Source organism: Electrophorus electricus, chromosome 8 (assembly GCF_013358815.1).
Source record: "Electrophorus electricus isolate fEleEle1 chromosome 8, fEleEle1.pri, whole genome shotgun sequence".
Taxonomy (NCBI): domain Eukaryota; kingdom Metazoa; phylum Chordata; class Actinopteri; order Gymnotiformes; family Gymnotidae; genus Electrophorus; species Electrophorus electricus.
In genome coordinates this window covers 8,741,934-8,766,353 of record NC_049542.1, presented here as the reverse complement: position 1 = coordinate 8,766,353, position 24,420 = coordinate 8,741,934, and the positions used below count along the sequence as shown (strand labels likewise).

The following is a 24,420-nucleotide window of genomic DNA, read 5'->3' as shown; positions in this document are numbered from 1 at the left end:
TGTCTCTTAATTTCCCTGGAGCTTTACATTTGTTTTCTGCAGTCTTGTTGGAAGTGTTCTCTGCCCTGGTCATTTCTGGTGTTGAATTATCTTGCTTGCATCATCTTGGTCTTTGGTTGAAGTTTTATATTTTATAGCTGCTTTCAGGTGATATTTAGATTTTTATTTATTTATTTTTTTTTTACAAATTATATATTTATGGAAATGCAAAATTTTATCTCCTGCACATTTTTGTAAATGCTGGAATGAAACGGATCTAAATTAAAATGAGATTAAGCTCAGGAATTCTCATCTGCTCTTTAGGTGTCTATCTATTGCCCCATAGCTACAAGTCTGGGAGGGCGAGCACATGGTCCTTTTTGACACATGTATACACCGCATCATTTCAAGGGACTACTCATACACTGTTTGTAGAACAGCTAAAATGTACTCGGACGAGAACTCTCCAACACCTAACAGACAACTTGTTTGGTTAGAATCCCTACGATTGACGGGAGGGAACTCAGATTTTCCTCACAGAGAACAGATTCTGTTGTGCTATACTTGTTCTGCCGGGTGTGTACAGCTGTGGGATCGCTGAGCTGTGAACTCATGTCCCAGCAGTAAGGAACATCCCGTTTGGAGCACCTTTTTGGACTCTATAATTGCATTATTTATTTTTTTAAACTCAGGTTTATTCTGTTTAAACCCTCTTCTTTTTTATCTAAGCTCACCTGAAGCAAACATACTTGACGGGTATGTGTATATATATATATATATATATTTTTTTTTTTTTTACCGGAATATGAAACACATTGGTGGTGAGGGCACAAAAACATCAGCCACTTAATATACACATCCACACACGCGAAAAAACAGTCACACAGTGATCAACCTTTACTGCCAGGAAACCTTTCACACACACTCACAGAGAGAGAAAGAGAGAGAGTGAGAGGGGGAAAGGGTGGGAGAGAAGGAGAGGGGGAGGGAGGGGGGGGAGAGAGGGAGGGGGAGAGAGAGAGAGAGAGAAGGTCTCCTACTCAAGTGTGTGAATATTTAACCTGTGGTACTGCACCTGACTGTTGTTTTTCAAGTGTGAAAGGACAGCACATGGTCTCTCTGCTCAGTATTAACTGTTGATTCTGTCACTCATGGGTCATGTGGGACAGGTTGCCAGATTGACCATTGGCCCATGATTGTGAACATGAGGCATAGTTGCAGTACTCTGTGTATTTACTCAGTGTCAGGCAGGTCTATATGTTACTCAATCTAAGAGGAACTAGCTGGTATCAGTAATGGTTAAAAATAATTCATCCACTCAAAGCCACAAAATGGTAGTGTAATTGACTTATTTTATAAAATGTATAATCACTAATTTATTTATGTATGGCTACTAGTGATTTATCTGCTGTAAACCACTGCAAGGAATAATGTGTAACATCTTAAGACATATTGCTAAAACAATCGCTCTGGAAACTTATTTGAGCAGGTTTTTAATCTTTTGGTCACTTGTGTAAGGTTATTCATATGTAAACCCACTATTGGAGTAGACCGCTAGTGTAGATGTAGTCAGTAATGCAAATGTGTACAACAAATAACAGCATGTCATCCAGTGTGATGGACTATGAAAAACAAAAACATTCTTAGAAGCATTTTATGCTTATCATCATATTATGGTCATATTGTGACCAAAGCAGCATTATTGGTTGTGTCAATAATGGATGTTACCAAAATCCTCTTATGAATCCTCCCATAATCCTCATGTTTTCTTCCTATCTGACCCTTGACCCAGAATCATTTAACTAGGTTTCTGAAATGTATAGCATGTTGCAGATACCAAGATGAAACCATTTTAACTGTCAAGCACTTTAAAAAAATTGCCAGTTCATCAGACTACCTATCCTGCCTTCAATGTGTTTTAAACATCTTTTACAACTCATTCTCCCTCTCTGTCTCTATCTGCAGTAATAAGTCTAATAAAGAAGAGACAGTACTGCAGCGAAAGACTGCAGCTAGTGCACCCCCACCCCCCAGTGAGGAGCAGATCTCCAGCAGCTCGGAGGACGACTCTGAAGAAGATCGAGAGGATGACGCCACCGTCTCGCAGCGCTCCACACCTGTTAAGATCACGGAGTCGGGCGACAATGTCCGTAACCAGGAGGTAAGGGGGTGTCCCCTTGTTAACCAATTACTGCACATGAATGAAGTGCCAGACAGTGTCAGTGAGCCTCCGGGATGCTCTCCATTAGAAATGGATGGCTAAGCAATTACAGGCACGTTAGCCAGATGTGCTTTCTCAGAGTGAGTGAAGTCAGGAGCAATGTGGTAGGCAGCCAGTCACGAATCCTCTGGAAGGTTAATCTCTGATGTCTGCCCCCCCCCCCCCACTTTATCTCTTTCTATCTGTTTTACTATATCAATCATTACAGAAACAGACTGTTGGGCACTGTACATAGCCAACTAGACCTTCGGTTTACACTGTGACTCAAATTAAATGGGATGCAGATCCCTATCTTTAGCAAAATGACACTGATTATTAAAATTGGACACAGAAAACTACACAGATCTACATTCCAAAACTACGCAGAAACTTGTCATTTTAGTCAGTATTAACCCCTTTCGTTCAGAGGACTTGCCGGTGGTTAAAGCTTCTCATTCTTCACTAGGAGCTACATATCTTTCACTTTGTACATTCCACAATGTAATATCTAAACAATTCACAGTGGTTACTGGATAATAGTCTCCAAGATTAATAGTAAAGCATGGTAAATTTAAAAAATCAATCATTTAATTAATGTTGCCAAGAGCTTCTAATCATTTTCATATCTGTACCAAATATTATTCACATTCACAGTGTTCATACAATGATATTGCATAGGCACACAAAAAACATTCCCTGTCTCCCTCCGTCTTTCTCTCTCTGGGGCCGCACATCCCACACGTGTGACTCAAGGTTTTTTTGTCATGTTGCCATGCCAACTAGGCTGCTTGGTTTTGTTTTCTTGGAGAGACATGGAGGGAGGAATGGGGGGTGGAGTGGGAGGATTTTTAATAGGTGAATGGAAAAGATCTGGTGTCCCTCTTTACCTCCCTGAGCCTCTTCTCCTGTTCATCTTGTGGTTAATGGCAGTTGGCAAATCACAGCAACGACTTTGACATTCTGGCTTTGCTAGACAAATCAAGCAGTACAGTGTTTACAACAACTCCAATAATGTGTCTGTGTGCATGTGAACCTCCCCACACTTAATGGAGATCTTTGTTAACCTGCTGTTTATTGTAGAAAAGCAATATGGAAACCACTGCACTGTAGTGTGCAGCGTAGAAACCACTGCACTGTCCTTTTGTGCGTCTGTGTGCCCACACGTTTGTGTGCGTGTGTACATTGGTCTGTATACAGTAAAAACGTAGCTTTAGTGCACTTTAGTGTGTGCATGCAAGTGTGTGTGCATGGCCTTGAGTGTGTATGTGTGTGTGCGCATGCATGTATGCTTATTTGTGTGTGTGTGTGTGTGTGTGTGTGTGTGTGTGGCCATGCGTACGTGTGTGTTTGGCTGCTAAGCTTGAGCTGTTCAGCATCTGTTTGTTGAGCAGACTGCTGCAGCCTCAGGGCTGTGTCCATGCAGGGGAAGACCCGTGACACAAGCAGTAGAATCCCTGTGGCACAGCTGAGCCCACTCAGCCCTGCACACTCATGTCCCCACCACACAATTAGCCTGTCTGATACAATTGCCCACGGGACATCATTTAGAAAATGCCACTCACACACCACTCACATGCCTCTTCTATTCACATTTGGAGTTTGAGCGTGCAACTGACAAAAAGAGCATAATCATGTTATACTTCATTAATGTAGTAAAGTAGTTTATGCATCTTGCAAAACTCAGCTAACCAGTACATCCAGGGGTAACTAACTTTGGTTATGGTTAAAGAACCTAAAATTCTAAGGCCCGGATTGGTGATTGTTTAGCAGTGGAAATTCAGAACTTTAGGGCCTTGTCATTCGGAACCTGTGGCTGTGGCTTTACTGATGACTGGCAGTGGGCGTGTTGCCCACGCACACCCTGCTGGGGCACTGGTGTGACCCTTTCCATGTGGACCATTTGCACTTAGCTGATCCTTTTAGCTTTGCATCCCCGTTGTTTTCTTTTGCGTTTTTTTCTTTATTTTTTCTCTCTTCTCGCTTTGTGCTTGCGGCTCACTTTTTGCTCCGTACGTGGCGGAAAGGGAATACGTCTGCTCCCGATATGGCCACGTGTGGGTGAGCGCTACGTGTGCACAAGCAGGCTAGTGAAGAGAGAGGAGAGGGGGGTGGCCAATAGCATGTCTGCCGATGCCCTAGTGCCTGCGGTCCTCAGGCGAGCCTGGCTGCCCTCTGCCTCTGCAAGAACACTGTATATCGCCCCCATCTGTTGCCATGGTGAGGTGCTGCAATTGCCGTTGCCCAGGTTACGGGCAGTTTGCAAAGCCCCAGCGCACACCCTGCTAGCTTCGTCTACTAAATAGCTTGCCACAGAGTTCTGGAACTTGAGCAAAAGTGCTGTTTTACCTTCATGTCCTTTTATGCTGTTTCTCAACCCCTCTCTCTCTCTTTCTCTCTTTCTCTTGCTACCCCCCCCCATAAGTCTGCGCCATAAGACTAACCAGAGCTACATATTGATGAAGTGTGCGCAAGATGTTTTGTTTTCTGCAAGATGTTTTGGTTTATACCATTAACATAAAACATGCAAATGTGATGGAAGATCATAAACCTAATTATGCAACATGATCCTAAACCTATTTGCATGTAAATCTCCATAATGCATGTCCATGCATGGATCAGTCTTATGCAAGGAAATGAGACTCAGACAAGTGAAACAGCTTATCATTAGGAAGAATTCCTCGGCTATTCTTTATATACTAGTGTTTCAGATGTAAAAGCTGGCTGTATCATGCATTATACAGTGGAGTTTTATTCTCCCACATAATGTCATTCCTTGAGGTCTAATTGATACTGTAGTTCATCATGTGTTTAATTAATGCATCCATCTTTTTGAGAGTTCTCCTTAATTCTTCTATAGCATGGCCTCATTTTTCATGTATGATATTTTGGAGCCTGGAGCAAGAATTCATAGAGTGTGTGCAGATAACGTACACACATGCATGCCGAGTGTGTCATGTGATGTGATGGATCACCTCAGAAAGGGCGACAAAGGAAAGAGACATGACTGATAAAATATTTAAACGTCAAACTCATTACCCGCCTTGTACAGTAATTATACTCCACTACACACTCTGCTTTGATTCCACTTTGATGTGTGTTTTGGGTGTGTAAGCATGCTTACAGCAAAATATGTGCATTTTTATGTCAACATATGTTGAATGTGGATAAGGTTTTACCGGTAAATGTTGTGAAGTCTCCATGCTGTTCTAGCACTATATAAATAGGCTTCAGTAAAAGTAATAAAGCTTGTAGTTCAGCATTCTACCCCTGTACCCATGAATTCCTGCAGGAAAAAAGAAAAATAGTAATTGTTCTCCTCAAACTCCACGTTTTAAGTAACCTCACAGCTTTGAAGAGGTAATATGGTTACATCTTCAGGTACACAGGGCAAATGTTTCCTTACTCTTTAACATTATTTTAAAGCATTTTTAGCTTCTGGCATGTGGAGTACTTTTAATTCATTGTTGAAATTTATTCTTGAGAACATAGGACACACATAGCCATTAATGAAATTCATTGTTCTTAAACATAACACAGATATTAAAAGACTTTAGCGCTGGCTAGACTGTTTTAGTGTTTTATAGAACTGTTAAAATCATACACTGGTGGGAGAGATGGTGAATATGTGTGTTATTGTGTGTAATATCTGTATCTTATTTGCACTTGTATGAATGCCATAATGTGGAAATGAAATATGCATATGTTTAAAAAATCTATCTGTTTCCAATTGGCTTGGTTAATGTCACTTTGTTTTCCTTTGGGACTGTCATTTTAGTCTTTGGTCTAATAAGTCCATGAGTCATATCAGTTACTAGTTATAAACCTACCAGCTACTGACCCAGAGTTTATGTAACCTTTTACCCTTTGACCTCTAAACCTCCCCAGGAGCAGCAGGCACCGCCAAGGGAAACATACGGTTTGAACCTGTCTGCTTTGCCGGTGGAGCAGGACCTTCTCATATACCACAGGTCAGACTTATCATTTCTTAAGGGGATGCCAAAGACATATGACACTGAGACAGACAAAGGTAATTTAAAAAACAATCTGAACATTCTTCACCAAAGAATGTATTAAATGGATATCAGTGTAGTTGCCACTGTTTTGAAATGGTAGCAGGATAAGTCTAGCTTAGATGTTTCAATGTTGGCTTTGTGAGCAGATCTCTAATGTAAAAGCACAATATACATTAGGATGTCATGTATCAGCAGTGAAGTGCAGGGCTCTTTGTGTGTCTGAGCAAGATTGTGTGTGCATGTTTTCTTTGACTTTCTTAACAGTATTATGTTACTGTCCAATGTCAAAATAATTCAAGACAGCACTTCAGGAAATATTAAGAAGACAAAAATATCAGAAAACACACTTGTATGTACAGAACTTTACTGGCATTTCTGCGGGGGAGGGAGGGGGATAAACTATAGACAGGCCAGTTTAAAAAATTAAAGCTTTCATTTGGATTAAAAAATTAAAAAGTTCCTAAAACAGGTTGTAACAAGTTACTACACTGCAAGTAAAAAAAGTCAAGTCTGTACACTCAAGTCCTGAGACAAGTCACAATTTAACTCCTTCCTATATGTGTGGAATGCTCCATTTTTGACACTGGATGGCACAAAAATGTTTGTTGTGTAAATACTGTACATTGTAGAGACAATCTATACATACCCTACATACCTGCTTAAAAGACTGAATGAAGAATGCATCTGCCAGTGTTGGGCTTAGGACATGTCATTTCCTACCGAATGAATAGGTTTTCCCTGCAAAAATATGAATGTGTCAAAGTAATTATCTGTGGAAAAAATGACTCGCATGTTAGACCAGGTTTCTCCTATGACAACATAAAACTGAACACATGATAATCTCTCTTCATATGTCCTCTACGAGTGCAGCGGGGTAAACATCAAATTTGTTTTCCTCCAACATACCATTACGTATTGAAAATAAGTTGCACCATAAAGCTCTTAACCAGTGATATCAAAATATAACGTAGGTTGTCCACTTTACAGGACAGGTTATAGGTATATAATCAGAGATTGGATGTCTGAGATACAAAAGTATAATATGTATAAGAATAACATCTTCCATCAATTGATCCTAGGGATTAACAAAAGATTGAGAGGCAGATCGACTTTTAATCCCTTGGGTCACTCAATCGATGGAATATGTTTTTCTTATACAACTAGACAAAAAATCAACAGTATAAATGGTGTGTTGGGAGAGAACTCCTTTCACATTTACTGTTAGGCTATTGTTCATCATTAGTTTGCCATTTTCAGTCATCCATCTAGCTAATTAATTACTAAACTAATTTAGCTATATAAACACAGATATACTGTTCCTTTTTTAGCCTCAATGTTTGAACAAACTTTGTTCTTTTCCCCATCAGCATCAGTTATCTTCACCACACATTTTCCTTGTTGCAGTTCTTTTTTAATTACAATGGTACAGTCTTTAGATCATTAAAATCATTATTTCTGGCAGTATCTTTCAAGCCCACACAAACTTTAACACTGGCACCCCCCAAGTTTCCTGTGATTGGCTGCAGAATTTCTCTGGTTGCTAGGTGATGTTTATAAACATCTGAGCAGCTCAGAGTTACAGCTACAGATACAGCAAGTAACAAAAGATTGCAAAGTTGCAAGTGTTTTATAGTATTGTTGAATCTATTTACAAGTCATCAAATTTGTGACTTGGTTGAACTCAAGTCCAAGTTAAGTGAATCAAATCCACAATGTTCTAATTGCTTCAGATAGTTGTTGAATGGCTAGAACAAACAAGGTATGTGATAAGGGTCAGTGTCATGCCTCACTAAATACTAAAATGATTAAATCAGACCACTAGTGAGAATTGCAGCAAAGGGATTATTGTAAAAAAAAAAAAAAAGTCTAACCACGTAAAGTTCTCGCTTAGCCCAAACGTACATAGAGTGTGTACAAGGTATGTACAAGTATTGTTCTATGCTGTCCAATGCCTTTTCAGGGTCTATTGAAATCACAATCCCATTTACAGCCTGCTATTGTAAAACAAACAATATTTAAAAGTCTGCTAACACTGTTACAGGATTTCTGGTCCTTAATAATGTAAAGGAATGGACTCTCCAATTGGGCTGGCAACATTTTCAAAAGGAGCTTCAGATCTACATTTAGATCTACATTCTCTTATCTACAAAGAGAAATAAGCATATAGGTGGCAAAATACTCTGGTGGGTTTTCCTTCTCCAGAATTAGAGAAACATTAGTTTCTCTGAAAGAAATGTGCAGAAGAACCATACCAAAAGAGATGTTAAACATATTCAGTAATGGGGTAACCAGGAGATTTAGAAATCCTTTGTAGATCTCAGTAAGTCCATCCCTACCTGGGATATTTCCTAATTGCACTTTCTTAATAGCATTGAGCACTTCCTCCTTGGAAATTGAAGCACTGAGTGCAAGTTTTAGAAAAACTAAAGTGTATTATTAGTAATTGTAGCCTCATAACTTCCCTTGTAAGGTATGTCAGGTATCTTCCTGCCTTATTTCATGTTCATGTAATCATTGTTTAGCAAATTTTATTATCACCTCTGTATCATTCATCAGAAGTCTAGCAATGAAACACAGAGCAGTATTTTTTTTCAGTATCACCAATGACAAATTCTAGATGTGTTCTTTTTCAGTTTGTAAAAGAATGTTTTCAAGTGGGTTTTTTTATCACGCTGATTACATCTTTTATATGATGTCAGATATGTGTAAGACACTTTGTAAGAAGGCCTTTAAAGTCTCAGACAACAAGGATGTGCTATCTGTTCAGATTGGACTGATTATGGTCATTCAAGCAAGAGGGGTCAAGTCTCAGCCTTAAGAGATATAAATATATTACCAATTGAGCTAAAAATTACAGAATAAAAAAATAATTCTTTTTGCATTTTCTTACACGTTTGATAAAAAAGTAAACTTTATATCTGCAGGGTGCTCTGCTCTCCAAATATCAATATTATGTAGATCCTCACATATAATGTTAATAGCCTTAGCCTGCGATAACAGTAATACTTTTCCCAAAGAAACCTATCTGTTTTGGCATTTGATTGACATTTAAAACCACCACCAATTACTGAATTACTCATATTCATGTCAGTTTTGAAAAGGCACAGGGGAAAAAAATTAAACTGGTTAGCTAGGGGGGTAATATACATTTGTAACAGCAATCTCTTTCCCCTTCAAGAATACTTCTCACAATCAAATAGAGAACCCCTCTGTCCTTCACACAAAACAGCAGTATGAATGGCAAATGTTTTCTCAGCAGTATAACTATTCCTAGTAGAGAATGAGATCTACCTAAAACCAACACGGTACAGTTTTAAATGTTCTTTATCATCCAAATGAGTCTCTTGCAATATCAACTTTCTGTTTTGATAAAATATCTTTATAGTTTTGACACGCAAACTATCTTTTTGTCATTTTAATTTACGTTTTCTCATTTGGCCAAATCTTTATTTCTTAGGCTAGGCTTTATTTCTTGTTATCTACTCTGACTGTTGTAACCTTTATTTTGGTGATGTGTAGTACTGCTATGACCCTTTCTACCGCTTCACCCCTTCTCTCCATTACATCATTCTGAACACTGCTAAGGGTTTAGGGTGTCTCATTCTATCTGTAATACAAAGTTTTTACAAGCACATCTCACCACCTCATCACAGGGCAGAAGAATGCAGGAGATATGTAAAGATGTGGCTTCTTAATGAGCTAATGCTAGCATGCTGGAAGGCACTAAATTGTGGAGGTCAGGGGTGCTGCAGGACTGATACCCCATTAGACTTTACAGCTTCTTGTATTTACATTGTTGTCTGCATTGAGGGAGCAGTGAATCTAAAAGTTGCCAAATTGATTCTAAATAACAGGGACCAGTATACAATCCTGTGTCACCCCACTGGAGCTTACCTTTGCTGTGCATAGTGACTGGGTAAAGAACGTCCAATAGATCATGAAACAAGAGGGTTTGGTTCAATACAATGTTGAATGTCTTTTTTAATCACATATACACATACACACATTCATACTTATCTCAGGACTGTTATCACAGCTCCTTTTTGAAATGCAAATGAGTCCAGGGCTTTGTCCTTTGGTAGTCAATGTACAATTTGCATAATGACCTCATCATCTTTGAGGACACACTTGAAATGCATTTCAAATGCTGACTACTGTTTAAAAATCTGGAAAAACACATTTCTCATATTTAATAGTCAAATCTTTTAAAAGCTTTTTCTGGGATCTGTTGGATTGCTCTGTAAAGCACCCCATAAGGAAATAGTATGCAATTTGATGATATTTATTATTTGTCTGCAGTAGATTAAACCATATTCTATACAGAAGCCAGATGGTAACCCAGGGACCCATGTTTTCTCCCATTGTTAGTCATAGCCAGATTAGCTTCATCCATTATGGATGAACCCTTATATAATCTTACTTTTCTATAGTTCAATAGGCAGTAGTAGTGATGGTCTCCTCAGTGCTACCTGTGGTTAAAGGTGATAATTCCTTAGTTACCGTAGCTCAGTGACTTCATGCACTTAAATAAGACCTGATTTTACCCAAGTGAAATGTCTCTTTCTTTCTTTTTCTTTCTTTCTTTCTTTCTTTCTTTCTTTCTTTCTTTCTTTCTTTCTTTCTTTCTTTCTTTCTTTCTTTCTTTCTCTTTCTCTCTCTCTCTCTCTCTCTCTCTCTCTCTCTCTCTCTCTCTCTCTCTCAGCACCTGATTTTCTGGTCTGAGCTGCAGGTGTCCAGTTCTCTGATTGGCTTTCTCAGAATGTTCTGATTAGTGTAGTCATGCCATGCAAAGCCCAACCATCTCCTTAACAGTTCCTGTGTGTTATCAACCACATTGGCAGCCTGACACGCACTGACACCCACATCTACCGCTCACAAACCCATGTGCGCGCACACACACACACACACACACACACACACATATATATATACACATATGTGCAGGTTCATTTTCAGTTTTCAGGGTGTTAGTGAGTTCATATCCAGGCTTCCAGGGTGTACACAGTAAACTTCCCTCTTCATCTTCTCTATTTTCCCTGTCGCTCCAGGATTATGTATAAAGGTGTTTATAAAGCTGAAATCCCTCTCTCTTTCTCTATTCTGACACAATTCAATTTAAAGACGGAATAGAAGATATCTCAACCTATGGATTAACTCTGTTCTAATGCATATTATTATTATCTTTTGTTCTATATGTTATGTGCTCATATAATGATATAGAGATATCAGGTCAGCCCTTTTCCCATATTCTCTACCTAAAGAAACTGAAGCTTCTGTCACATGTATGTGAGGGATTTAAGGGTACCCAGGTTCTCAATGAGAACAGTGTGAGCTGTGTGTCTGAGGGATAAAGAGACCCATCTTCATAATGCTTTCATTAAAGAAGAGCAATAGCTTTGGTAAGACATCAAGTGTGCATTTGAATGTTTTGATATAGTACTGAGCTATCATGGACCATTAGTCAGGCACATTGTTTGGTGAGTGTGATAAATGTGTGAAATACTGTATGGGTTATTTATAATCAATTGTGCATGGTGTGTGTATTTGTAATGTTTGTACAGGTTTGCTCACCTTGGCCAAAACCAGCACAAAGTTGAGAGAAGAGACCAGCTGATGGACCCTGGAAAAATTCTGGAAAATGTCATAAACCTGTGAGTTACACATATCTATACCTATATACATTTATACACTTACTGGCTACTTTTTTAGAATTCATACAAATACTCTGTAGGACATCATTTGCTCCCAGAATAGCCTCAGTTCTTGTTGGAAACATTCCTTTGAGATCTTGGTCCATGATTACATGATTGCATCACATTAATTGCTGGAGATTTGTAAGCTGTAGATGCTGAATGCTGCAAAACTCCCATTCCGCCACATACCAAAAATGCTCATTTGGATACTTAGATCTGGTGACTGGAAAGGCTACTAAAATATATGGAACTCATTGTGAAGGTCATGGAATCAGTTTGGGACCAGTTTGAGATTATAAAATAAATAAGTGGTCTCCATAAAGAGATAGTCAGGAACAATTCTCATATAGACTGTGGCATTCAAATCCTCCGTTGGGATAAGGGGGCTCAGTGTGTCTACCAAGAAGACATTCCCAACACTATTAAAACATCACCAGGACAAAAGGCAGTTGGGGTCGATGGATTTATTGTGGTTACATCAAATTATGAATCTACCATATGAATGTTGCAGCATAAACTGAGGTTAATCAGACAAGACAACATTTTTTTCAATCTTCAACTTTCCACTTTTCATGAGCCTGTGCCCACTGTAGTGTCAGACTCCAGTTCATGGTTAACATGAGTGTAACATGATGTGGTCTTCTACTGCTGCAGCCCATCCACCTCAAACTTTGAGCTGTTGTACATTTTGAGATGGTTGTAAAGAGTAGATATTCGAGTTTAGCGTTTTTATATGCTCAAACCAGTGTGCCAATTCTCCTTTTACCTCTCTCTCAGTGTTACTGCTGACAGAACCACTGGACATTCACTGGATGTTTATTTTAGTTTGGTTTTGCATATTTCTGTGTAAACTGCAGAGGCTGTTGTGTGTTATCTCAGGAACTTGTACATACATACAGCATAAATTCACAAATTGCCAATTGCAAATCCCTGACTTGAAGCCCATGAAAATTTAATGGACTTACTTTAAAAAGTGTGTTCTTGCAAGGAGGCTCACAAACCTCACCAAGTTATACCGGTTCTGCCAGAAAGAATGGGTAAAAAAAATCCAGCAGTGCTGAGAACCTTATGACTAGACTTCAGTTCAAGTTCTGCATTTAAAAGGCAAATATTAACCAAGTATATACTTTATGGAAAAAATAATATATACCATAATTGGCACAGGAAATGTATGGTGGAAGTTTAAAAAAATAAAATTGAATGTCTAGCCTAAGTGTATGTAAGCATTCGGCCTCAACTGCATGTATATGTATGAGTAAGATTCTTATAATAGGTGGCATGATGAGGATGAAAATTATAATCTTATTTGCATTTACCTTTCTGCTAACTCAAGGATATTTTAAAGTGTTAGAGAAACAATGACACCAACAAAGCAGAAGAAATCTCACTCAAACAAAAAATGTTGATACCCTTAATTGCTAATTGATGGCAAATCTATGACTAAAATCCAGTATGCCTATAGACATATCCACTGATTGTCTTCCCTGGTGCTTCTCATTAGGTAATTTGATGTGGCTAGTCAGCAACAATCCTCTTTGGTCTCGAAGAACTCCATAGTTAACAGTAATTTCTTCTGTCCAGTTATTGTTCTGGAACTCTAAAGGCTTTCCTTGACCTCTTATCAAACTGTATCCTGGGCCTTCTGTTCCTTAGGCTTATTCATGTATTACAATTTGTAGCAAACCGTATGAGTTCATATTGGATTACCAGTTTGGCTCATGTGCCTTTTGCTATTGCTCAAATGTGTGTTCTTCCTTCTTAACAACACAACAATTGATTGACACCCCTACATTTTTGTCGATTGTCCAGTTACTTTTGGTCCAATAAGTTGTAAAAACGGCATATAAAAAGGGCTCCAAGTCCTACCTGATATAGATAGATAGATAGATAGATAGGTAGATAGATAGATAGATAGATAGATAGATAGATAGATAGAAATAGTTTAAAGTGGTTAAAATAAACAAAAACAGTATTTACATTCAGACTGCACAGTCTGTCTCCTGAACTCTATTGTAAAGTGGTGAGATGTCCCCATTAAAATGCTGACTCATGGCTGCACATGACTGTCAGGCCAGTGCAGAAAGGCAGGTGAGTGAAAGTCACCCCATGATCCACAGCAACCTTTCAACTCTTACTACTTGCCCTGGGGCAATGACTACCATCCAATCAACTGATTTCAGAGTAATCCAGTGCTATCAGTGGTGGATTTCATCTTGAAGTTGACTGTAAATGTATGGGAGAATATTTGGTGCTGCTATCAAGTTATTCAGCCCAATGAAAAGCTTGCACAATGTCTGTGGTGATGTAATGATGCTACAGAGCACCCCACTCTGAGAACACCTGATGACCCAGTTTGGCACCATTCTGCTCAACCCAGATTTCAGAGCTGTTTCCTTAAGCCTGACACACCAAATGTTAAAATCAGCTACCATGACCTCTTGCAATTTAGTTGCAACACATAAGGAAATAGTGGTCTACATTAGTCAAGGATGTTTGCAGAAATTGGAAAAGGTACAGAGACTCAAACAGCCAACTAACACAGATCAAAACTGTGGCAGATTCAGTTTCAATCCACAGTCATATTTCTTGTACAAGAGTTAAGAATGAACATGCCCATGCAAGAACCACTTATATGAGCATGTTCATTCTTAACTCTTGTACAAGGCATTTTAGGAAGAACTTGTTGCTTTCAACAATGTTCTGATATTTAGAATTTGATCTTGGCTATGACAAACTTCACTAGAGGTCCAGACCTGTCATACAAGTCACGTACCACTGTTCTCCAAAGAAAAAAACTGTATGGACTTAGATTCTATCCATCTCATTAACTTAGAAATCCAAGTTTTGCCTCAGAGGTTTTTTGTAGCTTCAGAGTTTCCCATGGTGACAGAATGCCTTAAATTGTGACATTATCGATGGGATACATTTATCTGATCAACTAAGGCTTGATGCAGTATAATTTTACACATGGGCACGCTAAGCCTTTATATAAAGTGATAAATTGCCTTGCTTGGAGGAGATGTTTTTGAATCTTATTTTGGTCTAATTTTTTGTGATGGTACAGACCTCATGTCACAACTTGAACAAAGCAAGCAGCTTTTGTGTCTCATTTCTTGGTTTTAGCAGCTCACAGATCCACTGTTAATGTTACATGGGTGTAGGAACCATTTCATATATATGTAACACACCCCAACAAACTTTTCAAAAAGTGTATTAAAACATAAAATTCACATACATTGTCCATATTTATTTGGTCAAAATCAGGCATGCTGGAATGAAAATGATTGTTAAGACAATTGTCCAAGGTGTAAGAATTGAAAATACCGCCATGTCATAGCACAAGAGATATTTCATTTTTCTTTAAAAAGATGTGGCTGGATAAAATTAACAGATAGCCATCCCATTTTCTTATCTGGTCTGCTGTGTTTTCTGTTGAATTAGCTGCCCTAATATTTGTGAAAGGAAGTCTATGAATTGGTTTGTATTACTTTTGTCAGACAGGGAGCTTTATTTTCCCTTTTGACCATATAGATAACAGATGCAGGCGATGAGGGGAGTGCGGGAGGCTGCAACAGCTCACGTGAGCCCCAGCAAGTAGGAGTGATGGTGGTGACATGTAGGAGTGATGGTGGTGACATGCAGGAGTGATGGTGGTGACATGCAGGAGGGATGGTGGTGACATGCAGGAGGGATGGTGGTGACATGCAGGAGGGATGGTGGTGACATGCAGGAGGGATGGTGGTGACATGCAGGAGGGATGGTGGTGACATGCAGGAGGGATGGTGGTGACATGCAGGAGGGATGGTGGTGACATGCAGGAGGGAGGGTGGTGACATGCAGGAGGGAGGGTGGTGACATGTAGGAGGGAGGGTGGTGACATGCAGGAGGGATGGTGGTGACATGCAGGAGGGAGGGTGGTGACATGCAGGAGGGAGGGTGGTGACATGCAGGAGGGAGGGTGGTGACATGCAGGAGGGAGGGTGGTGACATGCAGGAGGGACGGTGGTGACGTAGGAGTGACGGTGGTGACACGCAGGAGTGACGGTGGTGACACGTAGGAGGGACGGTGGTGACACGTAGGAGGGACGGTGGTGACATGTAGGAGTGATGGTGGTGACATGTAGGAGGGATGGTGGTGACATGTAGGAGGAATGATGGTGACAATGTCGACTTGCCAAATAAGCTCATCTCACCCAAGATAGCACTGGCAGGCTAACGTATCTCTTCTGTCTCACAAATCATACTTGGTTGTTTGCAGAGAATCTTGTTTTTGTCACAAAAGCTTAATGGTTAAGGTACTTGACTTGTACTTGGATGGTTGTTGGTTCAAGCCCCACAACTGCCAAGTTGCCACTGTTGGGCCCCTGAGCAAGGCTCTTAACCCTCAGTTGCTCAAGTTGTACTCAGTCAAAATTGTCGCTTTGGATAAAAGCGTCAGCTAAATGCCATAAATGTAAATGTTACCAACAGGATAAAGAATGCTATTCTTAAAAGTCACCAGAAATTAGGTTTTGTTTTTGTTTAGTTTTTTGTTTTTTTAATTATTGTTTTCCCCAAATGCCTTCAAACACCTCTACCAAAGCTGTTCCACAATTGGTCCTTCATTGTTCTGGGTTGTTAGTGATATATTTTCATTTAATGATTTCTGAAAGCAGCCCAGTTGCTCTTTTTACCATTAGATTACATTTTTACTTCCAGACAAATGGGGAGGATGCAATTTTCATGAAAGTTATGTGGGAAATTTATAACAATTTGATGAACAAATGAGTGCTTTCTAAATCTGCTATGGCACAGTTGTACCAACTGACTTTACGACAAAACTATGTCAAATCTATAATAGGAATACAAAAATCATTTGCAGAAGACCTACTGATTATATGTAATTTACATTAATTTGAAGGGGAAATCACTGTGGAAACATGCAATGAAAGAGTGATGGTAGATCTACACTAAACATTTTTTAAACATTAAGTGCAGATTTAAGTTTATGTAGAGGTCTGAGCAACGATTGGCTCATCTGTAGCTGGAGTTTGCAGGAAAGTGCCGTAAGAATGAACTGACTTCCATTTGGTCATCAAACATTTCGCATACAATCCTGCCTATTCAGATTTTCCAGTTCAGGATATCCTCTGTCATTCATCATCTGAGCAAACACAGATTCCTCTGCAGAGATGACTGTGCGTGCCTGATTCAGACATGTTCTGCGGATATGTGGGTCTAGTGTGTGATGAGTGTAACTGATAAAACTGTTGACAGCTTTTTGATGGAGATTTTTTGAACAGGGAATCATTGTCTCTTCTGTAAGGGTCAGTAAAGCTTTATGTGTAAGTGTTCATTCTATCCATTAATACTGAACTTTGATCATTATTTCCTGGCAGGCTATACAGGGTCAATGCAGTTGCTTTTGTTTTCTAATAACATATATGGTAATAAGTGTTGTCATTGTAAGAGTGCGTGTTTCCGTGTGTGTGTGTGTGTGTGTGTGTGTGTGTGTGTGTGTGTGTGTGTGTGTGTGTGTGTGTGTGTGTGTGTGTGTGTGTGCGTACGTACGTGAGTTTGTGTACATGTATGTATCTTGCTGGGTGGGAATCTCAGTTCTCAGCATGTTTTTGTGTTAGTGGGTACTGTGTTAGAGTGGGCCACTCGGGAAGTGTGGAGAAAGCACATGGATTGTCAGTAAATGAAGGGGAAATGCCGCGTTCAGAAGCTCTCAGAGGGAGTAGAGTAGAGCTCTATTCAGAAACTGTTACACAGGAAGAATTCAGAGACAAAGTCAGATTTTTCCCACTTCTAGCCTGCCGTGACCCACTAGTCAGTACTAATTCTGCTCATGGAAGGAAGCAGAAAAGTTGCTTTTGAAATAACTAACAAGCACTGCCTTGTGTTTGTGCCAGTGGGTAGTGAAGTCAGTCATTTTTCTTTGTACATGATTTTGTTTTACTCCATTTGAAAGAATCAGCGGTACAGAATGATGACTTTTAGTTTGAATTAAATTAACAAAATTATCATTTATTGTTGTTTATATTTTTATATATGGCTTTTTTAACAGCTCAACTTAAAGCACACTTTAAAACAATGGGGGGGGGGGAGCTTTTTCTTGCTGGATGTTTCTGGACATTAGTTTTATAATGTTATATTAATTACTTTCATGTCATTCCTACTGACACCATCATCTCAAGATCTCTTGGGATACCTTGCCAGGCTTCTGCTGCTGTGTTCTTCTTGGTGTTGAGGGTTTTTCATCACTTCAATCACTTCATTCATTTCAAATGATAGGTTGACTATTGCCTATCAGCAAATCTTCTCTTGCTGTGTTTGGGTCCATTATCCACCAAGACAAGTTTGAAGACATTGGTTTAGATATTGGTAAGCTATTACTGTAACCTTCCGTAGTCCTTCTTATGCTATGTTTCTACAATTGATAGATTTGGTGTATTCCAAAAGGTAAAAGGCTCTCTTCAAGCTGTTGCTTTGTTGGTGCTTTCTTCCAGCTTTCTGCAATCTCCCCACTATATTCTTTGACTTTGCCTCTGAATTGGATGCCTTGTTTTTGTTGCTTATGAGAGTTTGCTTCTTGTGGCTCTTCTCTTCTTCAGCGAGAGCCAGTTGTTTTTGCACTAAGGAGGTTGTTGTCAGCTTTGATGACCGTTATTGTTGGTCTTTTTCCAGAACTTGAGCAGTTTTTTAATCCCATTCTCCAGCATTTTTTTCTTTACCTGGGTTGGTTGAAGGTAGTTGCTAAGTCAAACAGTATATTTAGATTTTTCCCTGTTCTGAAGGTATACTAAACTGCTGATATTGCTGCAGTCAGTTGCCGTCATGGTTCTAATTCTGTTTTCTTTCAGAATTCATTTTCTTAGTTTGTTTTTTGCTTCTTCTTTTTTTCATGCTTTTTAGGTGCACCTACTGCAGAGAGGCAGTTTTGCAGTTTTTCTCATCACAGTCATGACTTGAATTTTGGATGTTTCTTTGGCTTAATAACATTGTGAAGGGCATAGCATGATTGTCTGCTTTAACAGAGTGCATGGCACAGTTTTCCATATATATAGATTTTGTTCACATTTTTGAAGAAAACCATGAAAAACGCATTTATACATCAACTCATTCAAGCCTTCATGTTCTCCCATGACCTGTGTGTGTATGTTTGGGAGAGGGTGGCTATGTGTTGTGCTTTGTATATTCGATGTCCATGATATGAATTTAATGCTTCAATGAGAAAGGGTTCCGTACCACTCTTTAGCATCTGCGTGCATGTAATCCAACAAATACATGTCCGCACCTTGATTTGACTTCAGCAGGTGTGTTGAACTTCTTACTCATGGTTATGTAACATATTTTCTTCTGGATTTTTAATGCTGCTGGAACCTGTGTCTCCTTCCTTTTCTCTCTCTGTTGTTTACACTCATGAACTGAACTTCATATACCTTGCTTTATGATGCTTTATGATTTTAGTGTATGCTAGGACAAAGAATATAGGGTTTGGAGGTAGAGCTGAGAGCTGTGATTTCACTGGACAGTGTTTTAAGGTCCATGTGCTTGTCCAGTGTTGCTTTCGATTATTTCTTTGTGTGTGTCTCTCTCTCTCACTCTGTCTGTCTGTCTCTGTCTCTCACATCTCATAAGTAGCTGCCTCATGAAGCTGGTTAAGAGCATGCAAGCTGCCAGTGGCTACTTATTTAACAATATTTGTTTAACACAGCATAATCACATATCATTGTTTTGATATCTTCACTGTTTTTCTAAAATGTAGCTTTTAAATTATCTGTTGTATCGCTGGTCTGAGATGATGTTAATGTAATGGGTAGTTGATTCAGCCAGCAGATGATTATATGGGTGTCAGAGACCCTGAAATGACACTGAACACACATAGCACTGTTTCACTGACATGGTGCCAGTGCCAAAATCCAGAATGGTGCTGTTTTTCCGTTACGGAATCACAGTTCATGGCCAGAAAAATCGGTACTGTTCTGGCCCAATAATCTCACTGGTCTGGAACCAACGAACCTGTGATGCAAGCAGCCAAAGGGAGAAGTCCTAGAGTCACCTATTAAAGTTGTTCTCCTGCCTTACCGCCCTGTACAACTAAAATTACAATAATTGCAGCAAATACAACAGTAATGAATCATTAGTGGATTTGCAGAAGTAACAAACGCATTAATCGCAATATGGCCATGTATGTTACACAGAATCTTCCAACTTCTGTTTCCGGATGGTGGAATGCCCACTTCCACAGACACAGGTCCTTTCTTAAAAGACACTTGTTTGTGGTAACTGGCACCAGCTCCAACAAGACCACCGACACTTTATTGGTGGAAAAGTGCTAGCAGATGTCACTGTGACATAGAGGAACATGTACAAACAAACCACAAAAAGGAGTAAGAAGAACTGGGTCATCTGTGGGATTGGGTTATTGGTTTTAGAGGCAAACTCAAAGGAAAAACTGTTTGGAATATTTTTTTCTGTATGGAAAACGTCATCTGGGGCATTGAATTTGCCTTTGTGTCAACTAAAGATATTTCTATGAAACAATTTACAAAAATATAATATGAAAAATGATGGGGACCTATATTTTAAAGGTTCTATAATTTTTTAGTTTTCTGGTGTTTGTATGGTTTAATGTGAATATTATAAAAAGGTTTTTCTTAATGTTATTAATCCATTTTTCAATGTTAATTTTGGAGCAATTATATGTACTTTGCATTAGAAGGTTTTTTTGTTTCTGTGCCTTTGTGATTTAATGATACTGATTGTTTAGCTAATCCATGTGTAAAATGTGGCAAATCATGCCTTAAATTATGTTTAACTTTACAAAAAACACACACTTAAAATGACTCAAAATTGAGCAATGGTAGCCACTCAGTGTTTGTGATCCTGGAGCATTTTTAGAGCATTTATTGATGCACCACATTGTTATATGCGTCCACATAAATGACGTGTCCTTATAAATACAGCATAAACAACATCATATTGATGGAGAAGGTCAAAATGCTTAGTATGGAGCACTGTAGGTTTTGGTATTGTATACAGTTTACATGACACATCTATATCTTTTACAACAGCAGGGCAAGAAAAGTCCCATTTTATACAAAACACACGTACACACAGAGAGAGCATGTTTGATGTTAAGTGTACAGGTGATTCATTTAACAACTATAACGCAGTGTTGGCCTTCCAGTCTTGTTCCAGTCCACTACCTTCCCATCAGCCTTTAAGTGAGCTAGCCAACTCCAGAGTAGCACTGAAGCATTCAGCTGGAGTGCTGTTTTTTTTACCTCATGCTGCCTTTCCTGTGTATCCTCTCCAAATGATTATTCATTTGATTTTTAAAAGCTTGCTGTGTTGTTCCTGTGATGTCTTTTGAACAGAAATAGAATAATAGCAAGTAAACAGTACCATTTATAGCAATTAAACCGTCATTTAATTGCTTTGCTAAATGTTGCTTTTCAATTTCAGTAAATAATTTATAGCTAACAATCAGTACCACTGCACAATCCTAATCTGTTCTTTGATGTGTACTGTTTATAGTCTAGTTTGTTTTATTCAGTTATTCAGTGTTGAAAGTGAAAAATATTGGACCCTGATTAATTCCTGATCTGAGGTGAAGAATAATTGTAAGAGATCCAGATTTGTCATGATTCTATAGTAAGACTTCCCACCACATGGCAGATACAATAGGCTCATTCAGCACACATGGATTTCTGTGTGACAGAGAATGGGTTGGCAACAACTAAAGTTCTATAACATATGTAACCCCTAATCATTGTGAAGATAGCATGGAGGGATTCTTTCAGTGTCCGCTCAGTGCTTCACTTAGTTTCTTTTAGGTTTGTGGTAGGCCAGTGTGACCAGATCATACCAGCACAGGCCCATGTGACCAGTTCATACCAGCTTGTCCCCTAAAATGTTTTCCCTAGGGAATCCTTGCATATGGAACAAAAATAACTGGGAGCTGATTTGTTTTCCTCTATAAAATAAATGAAACTGCATTTAGAAAATCTTTCTCTATGTATTAACACAAATTGTAAGATTACATATAGATTTCATCCAGCAATATGTGGCTTCGTGCACACAACCCACTTGAATTTTAATCACAAAAACCAATAGTATATTACCAATAATCTATGAATTCTTTTTGTTGTAGATTTTATAATGTAACTAATGGTTTTAAAATATCCAGAATGCTCACTTTCTTGTGATCATATCCTAATATTAAAAAGATTTTGAGATTAAGACCTGTTTTGTCGTTAATAATACAATCATAGCGGGGTCATCACCATGAGAATAAAAAAGGATACATTCAGAGACTTGAACACAGTCTTTCAGGCACACAGGTTTTTGAGTTTGTCTCAGTTGTCTCTGTTTTTAAAACACTTCGTATTTGTCACCATTTCAGAGTTCCGGTGTCATCGTTCAGTGGCGACAGCATTTATGAAGTCGTGCCCCCCCACGTTGACGTAGAGAGCCAGTATATCTTCGATTGCCACATTGATGCAGGCCAGGGCCTGATGAAAGCTATGCGCAGGGAAGACCTGCTCATGTATCGCGAGTACGTCAAAAACCGATACATGTGATTTGAGTCTGTCATATGTTCTCTCTCTCTCCTGTCATTTCAGTGGATAATTCGCTTTGTCTGGTTGGTCCAATGAACGCACATTTACCTTAAAGGCATGGTAAAAAAAAAAATTACATTTTCTACTGACCTTCATTATACATTATTAACAATCAGCATCCATGCCTCTGGGCACAACCATTGTAGCAAGAAGAACCATAATTTTATAAAATGGTTAAAAAACAATTATTGGACCAGTACCAACTTGCACCATCAGTTTGGTAAGATGTTCTGAAGTTTTATTCAACTTATTTTTCTTTAATATTTTTTAAAGACACAACCAGTGTTAAGTGATACACAAAACTACACTTTCATTATACTTTATATGATTTTTTTAAATACTTCCATTAGCTGTGGATACCCACTGTATATTACATGCTTGCAGGAGAAAAATTATTCTTCCAATCACATTGTTTTGTTTGTTTTTTAAACATGTTAATTGATTTATCAACATGATTGTAACCAGGCTTAAAAATAGGCTTAAAAAAAAACACTGAAGTTTATATCTTAGTTTTTGATTTTGTTTTCTGTTTGCCTTAATTATTTATATTGTACCACTGCTTCTGACTGTGTGATTGTCTTCATGTCAGCCATGTAGGCTTCAGCTTTTGTCTGTCACTTTGATGGATTACATTTGTGTATTTATTAAACTTGTGTCCAATGAATTGGGTTTTGTGTTTCATTTGTCACGACAACATGGGGATTAAGTGTTTGGCTTGTGGCAGAATATATGCTTCTTTCTTGCTGTTTGCTCTGTATCTCTTACACACCTACATTATCCACCCAATGATCATTTCGTTGTATCTGATTCATTGTATTTATTCGGTGAGGTTTTACTTCCACTACAATTTTCAGCAGTTGCCATCATTTGCCAGTTCTCCCTCTCCCTCTGCCCTGCTCTTCTTCTCTTCTGCTTTCTCCGTCCTGGTCTTGCCCTCCTTGTCTCTCTTGTGCACTACCCCGCCCCCTTTCCTCAGTGCTCAGTGTTAACAGGTGTTGATAAATGTGAGGGAAGGCTAGCTGGCCTCATCTCCTCTTCCACACTCACCCTCGTTCTTTTGTTCATGTGCCTCGTGAGTCCAGATGCAGGCACACAAGCCTTGGCACACTCTTGCCCTCATTACCGTAGAAACGAGCAGGGGGAAGTCACATGGCTCTGGGTAGCAGTGACGAGACACTCTCACACAATCTCATTCAAAACTCAGACACACATTCACAGGCACTCTTTGCTATGCTGTGGCCATCACACTTGGAAGAGGAGCTACAACTATTAAGTATGTGTTAGACCATGGGAGATAATAACCCAGGGCAGAAAACAAGACATGTTTTCAACCTCGAACGTTTGAGAGACGAAAGACGTGCACACGCACATGTTGCTTTTGTGCATTGAGTAGTACAGTGACTCAGTCAACAATAGCATGTCTTGAGACAGTAAAAAATAGTCCTTTGAGGTGAAGCAGAAACAAATCTTGCTCTATTCCAATTGTAATAACTTAGCCAAGGCTTTTCACACAACCAGCAGTGACTCAGGCTAAGGTTGATAATACGCATCTGTCTGTCGTTCTGTTGGAACAGAAATAGTGAGGCAAGATATGACAGAAGCTACGCATAAAGAGTTCAGTCTTATTTTCTGCTTCAGTGTGTGTTAAGCCAGTGATGGTCTCGGCTTGGTCCCCTGCCCTGTATTCCCAAACTAAGTGCTGTTGCTGCAGTGTTAAGGAATAAATCCGGTAAATCCGGTTGTGATTTCAGCACATGAACACCCCTTTCCGGCTACATTTTTGGACTGCTCCAGGCTATTCTGATGACTACTGACCTTCCGTAAATGTGTGAGGTGCTGGAATAAAGCAAAGTGCCCTGGTCATCAGAGTGGCTTAAGTTCACCTACACCAGTCAGGTCAGTCTACCTTTAGCACACGTTTCCTC

General features: G+C 39.1%; 1 protein-coding gene across 1 annotated transcript in view; it reads left to right on the top strand.

Annotated features, from left to right (window-relative positions):
- Positions 1 to 23,159, top strand: part of fig4a (FIG4 phosphoinositide 5-phosphatase a) — a 60,847-nt gene extending 37,688 nt beyond the window's left edge. Inside the window, exons 21-24 of the mRNA XM_027000907.2 lie at positions 1,945 to 2,140; positions 6,065 to 6,147; positions 11,754 to 11,843; positions 22,279 to 23,159. Coding sequence (XP_026856708.1) covers positions 1,945 to 2,140; positions 6,065 to 6,147; positions 11,754 to 11,843; positions 22,279 to 22,456 — 547 coding nt within the window. The 3' untranslated portion in view covers positions 22,457 to 23,159. The remainder of the gene's footprint in view (positions 1 to 1,944; positions 2,141 to 6,064; positions 6,148 to 11,753; positions 11,844 to 22,278) is intronic.
- Positions 23,160 to 24,420: the final 1,261 nt, after the last annotated feature.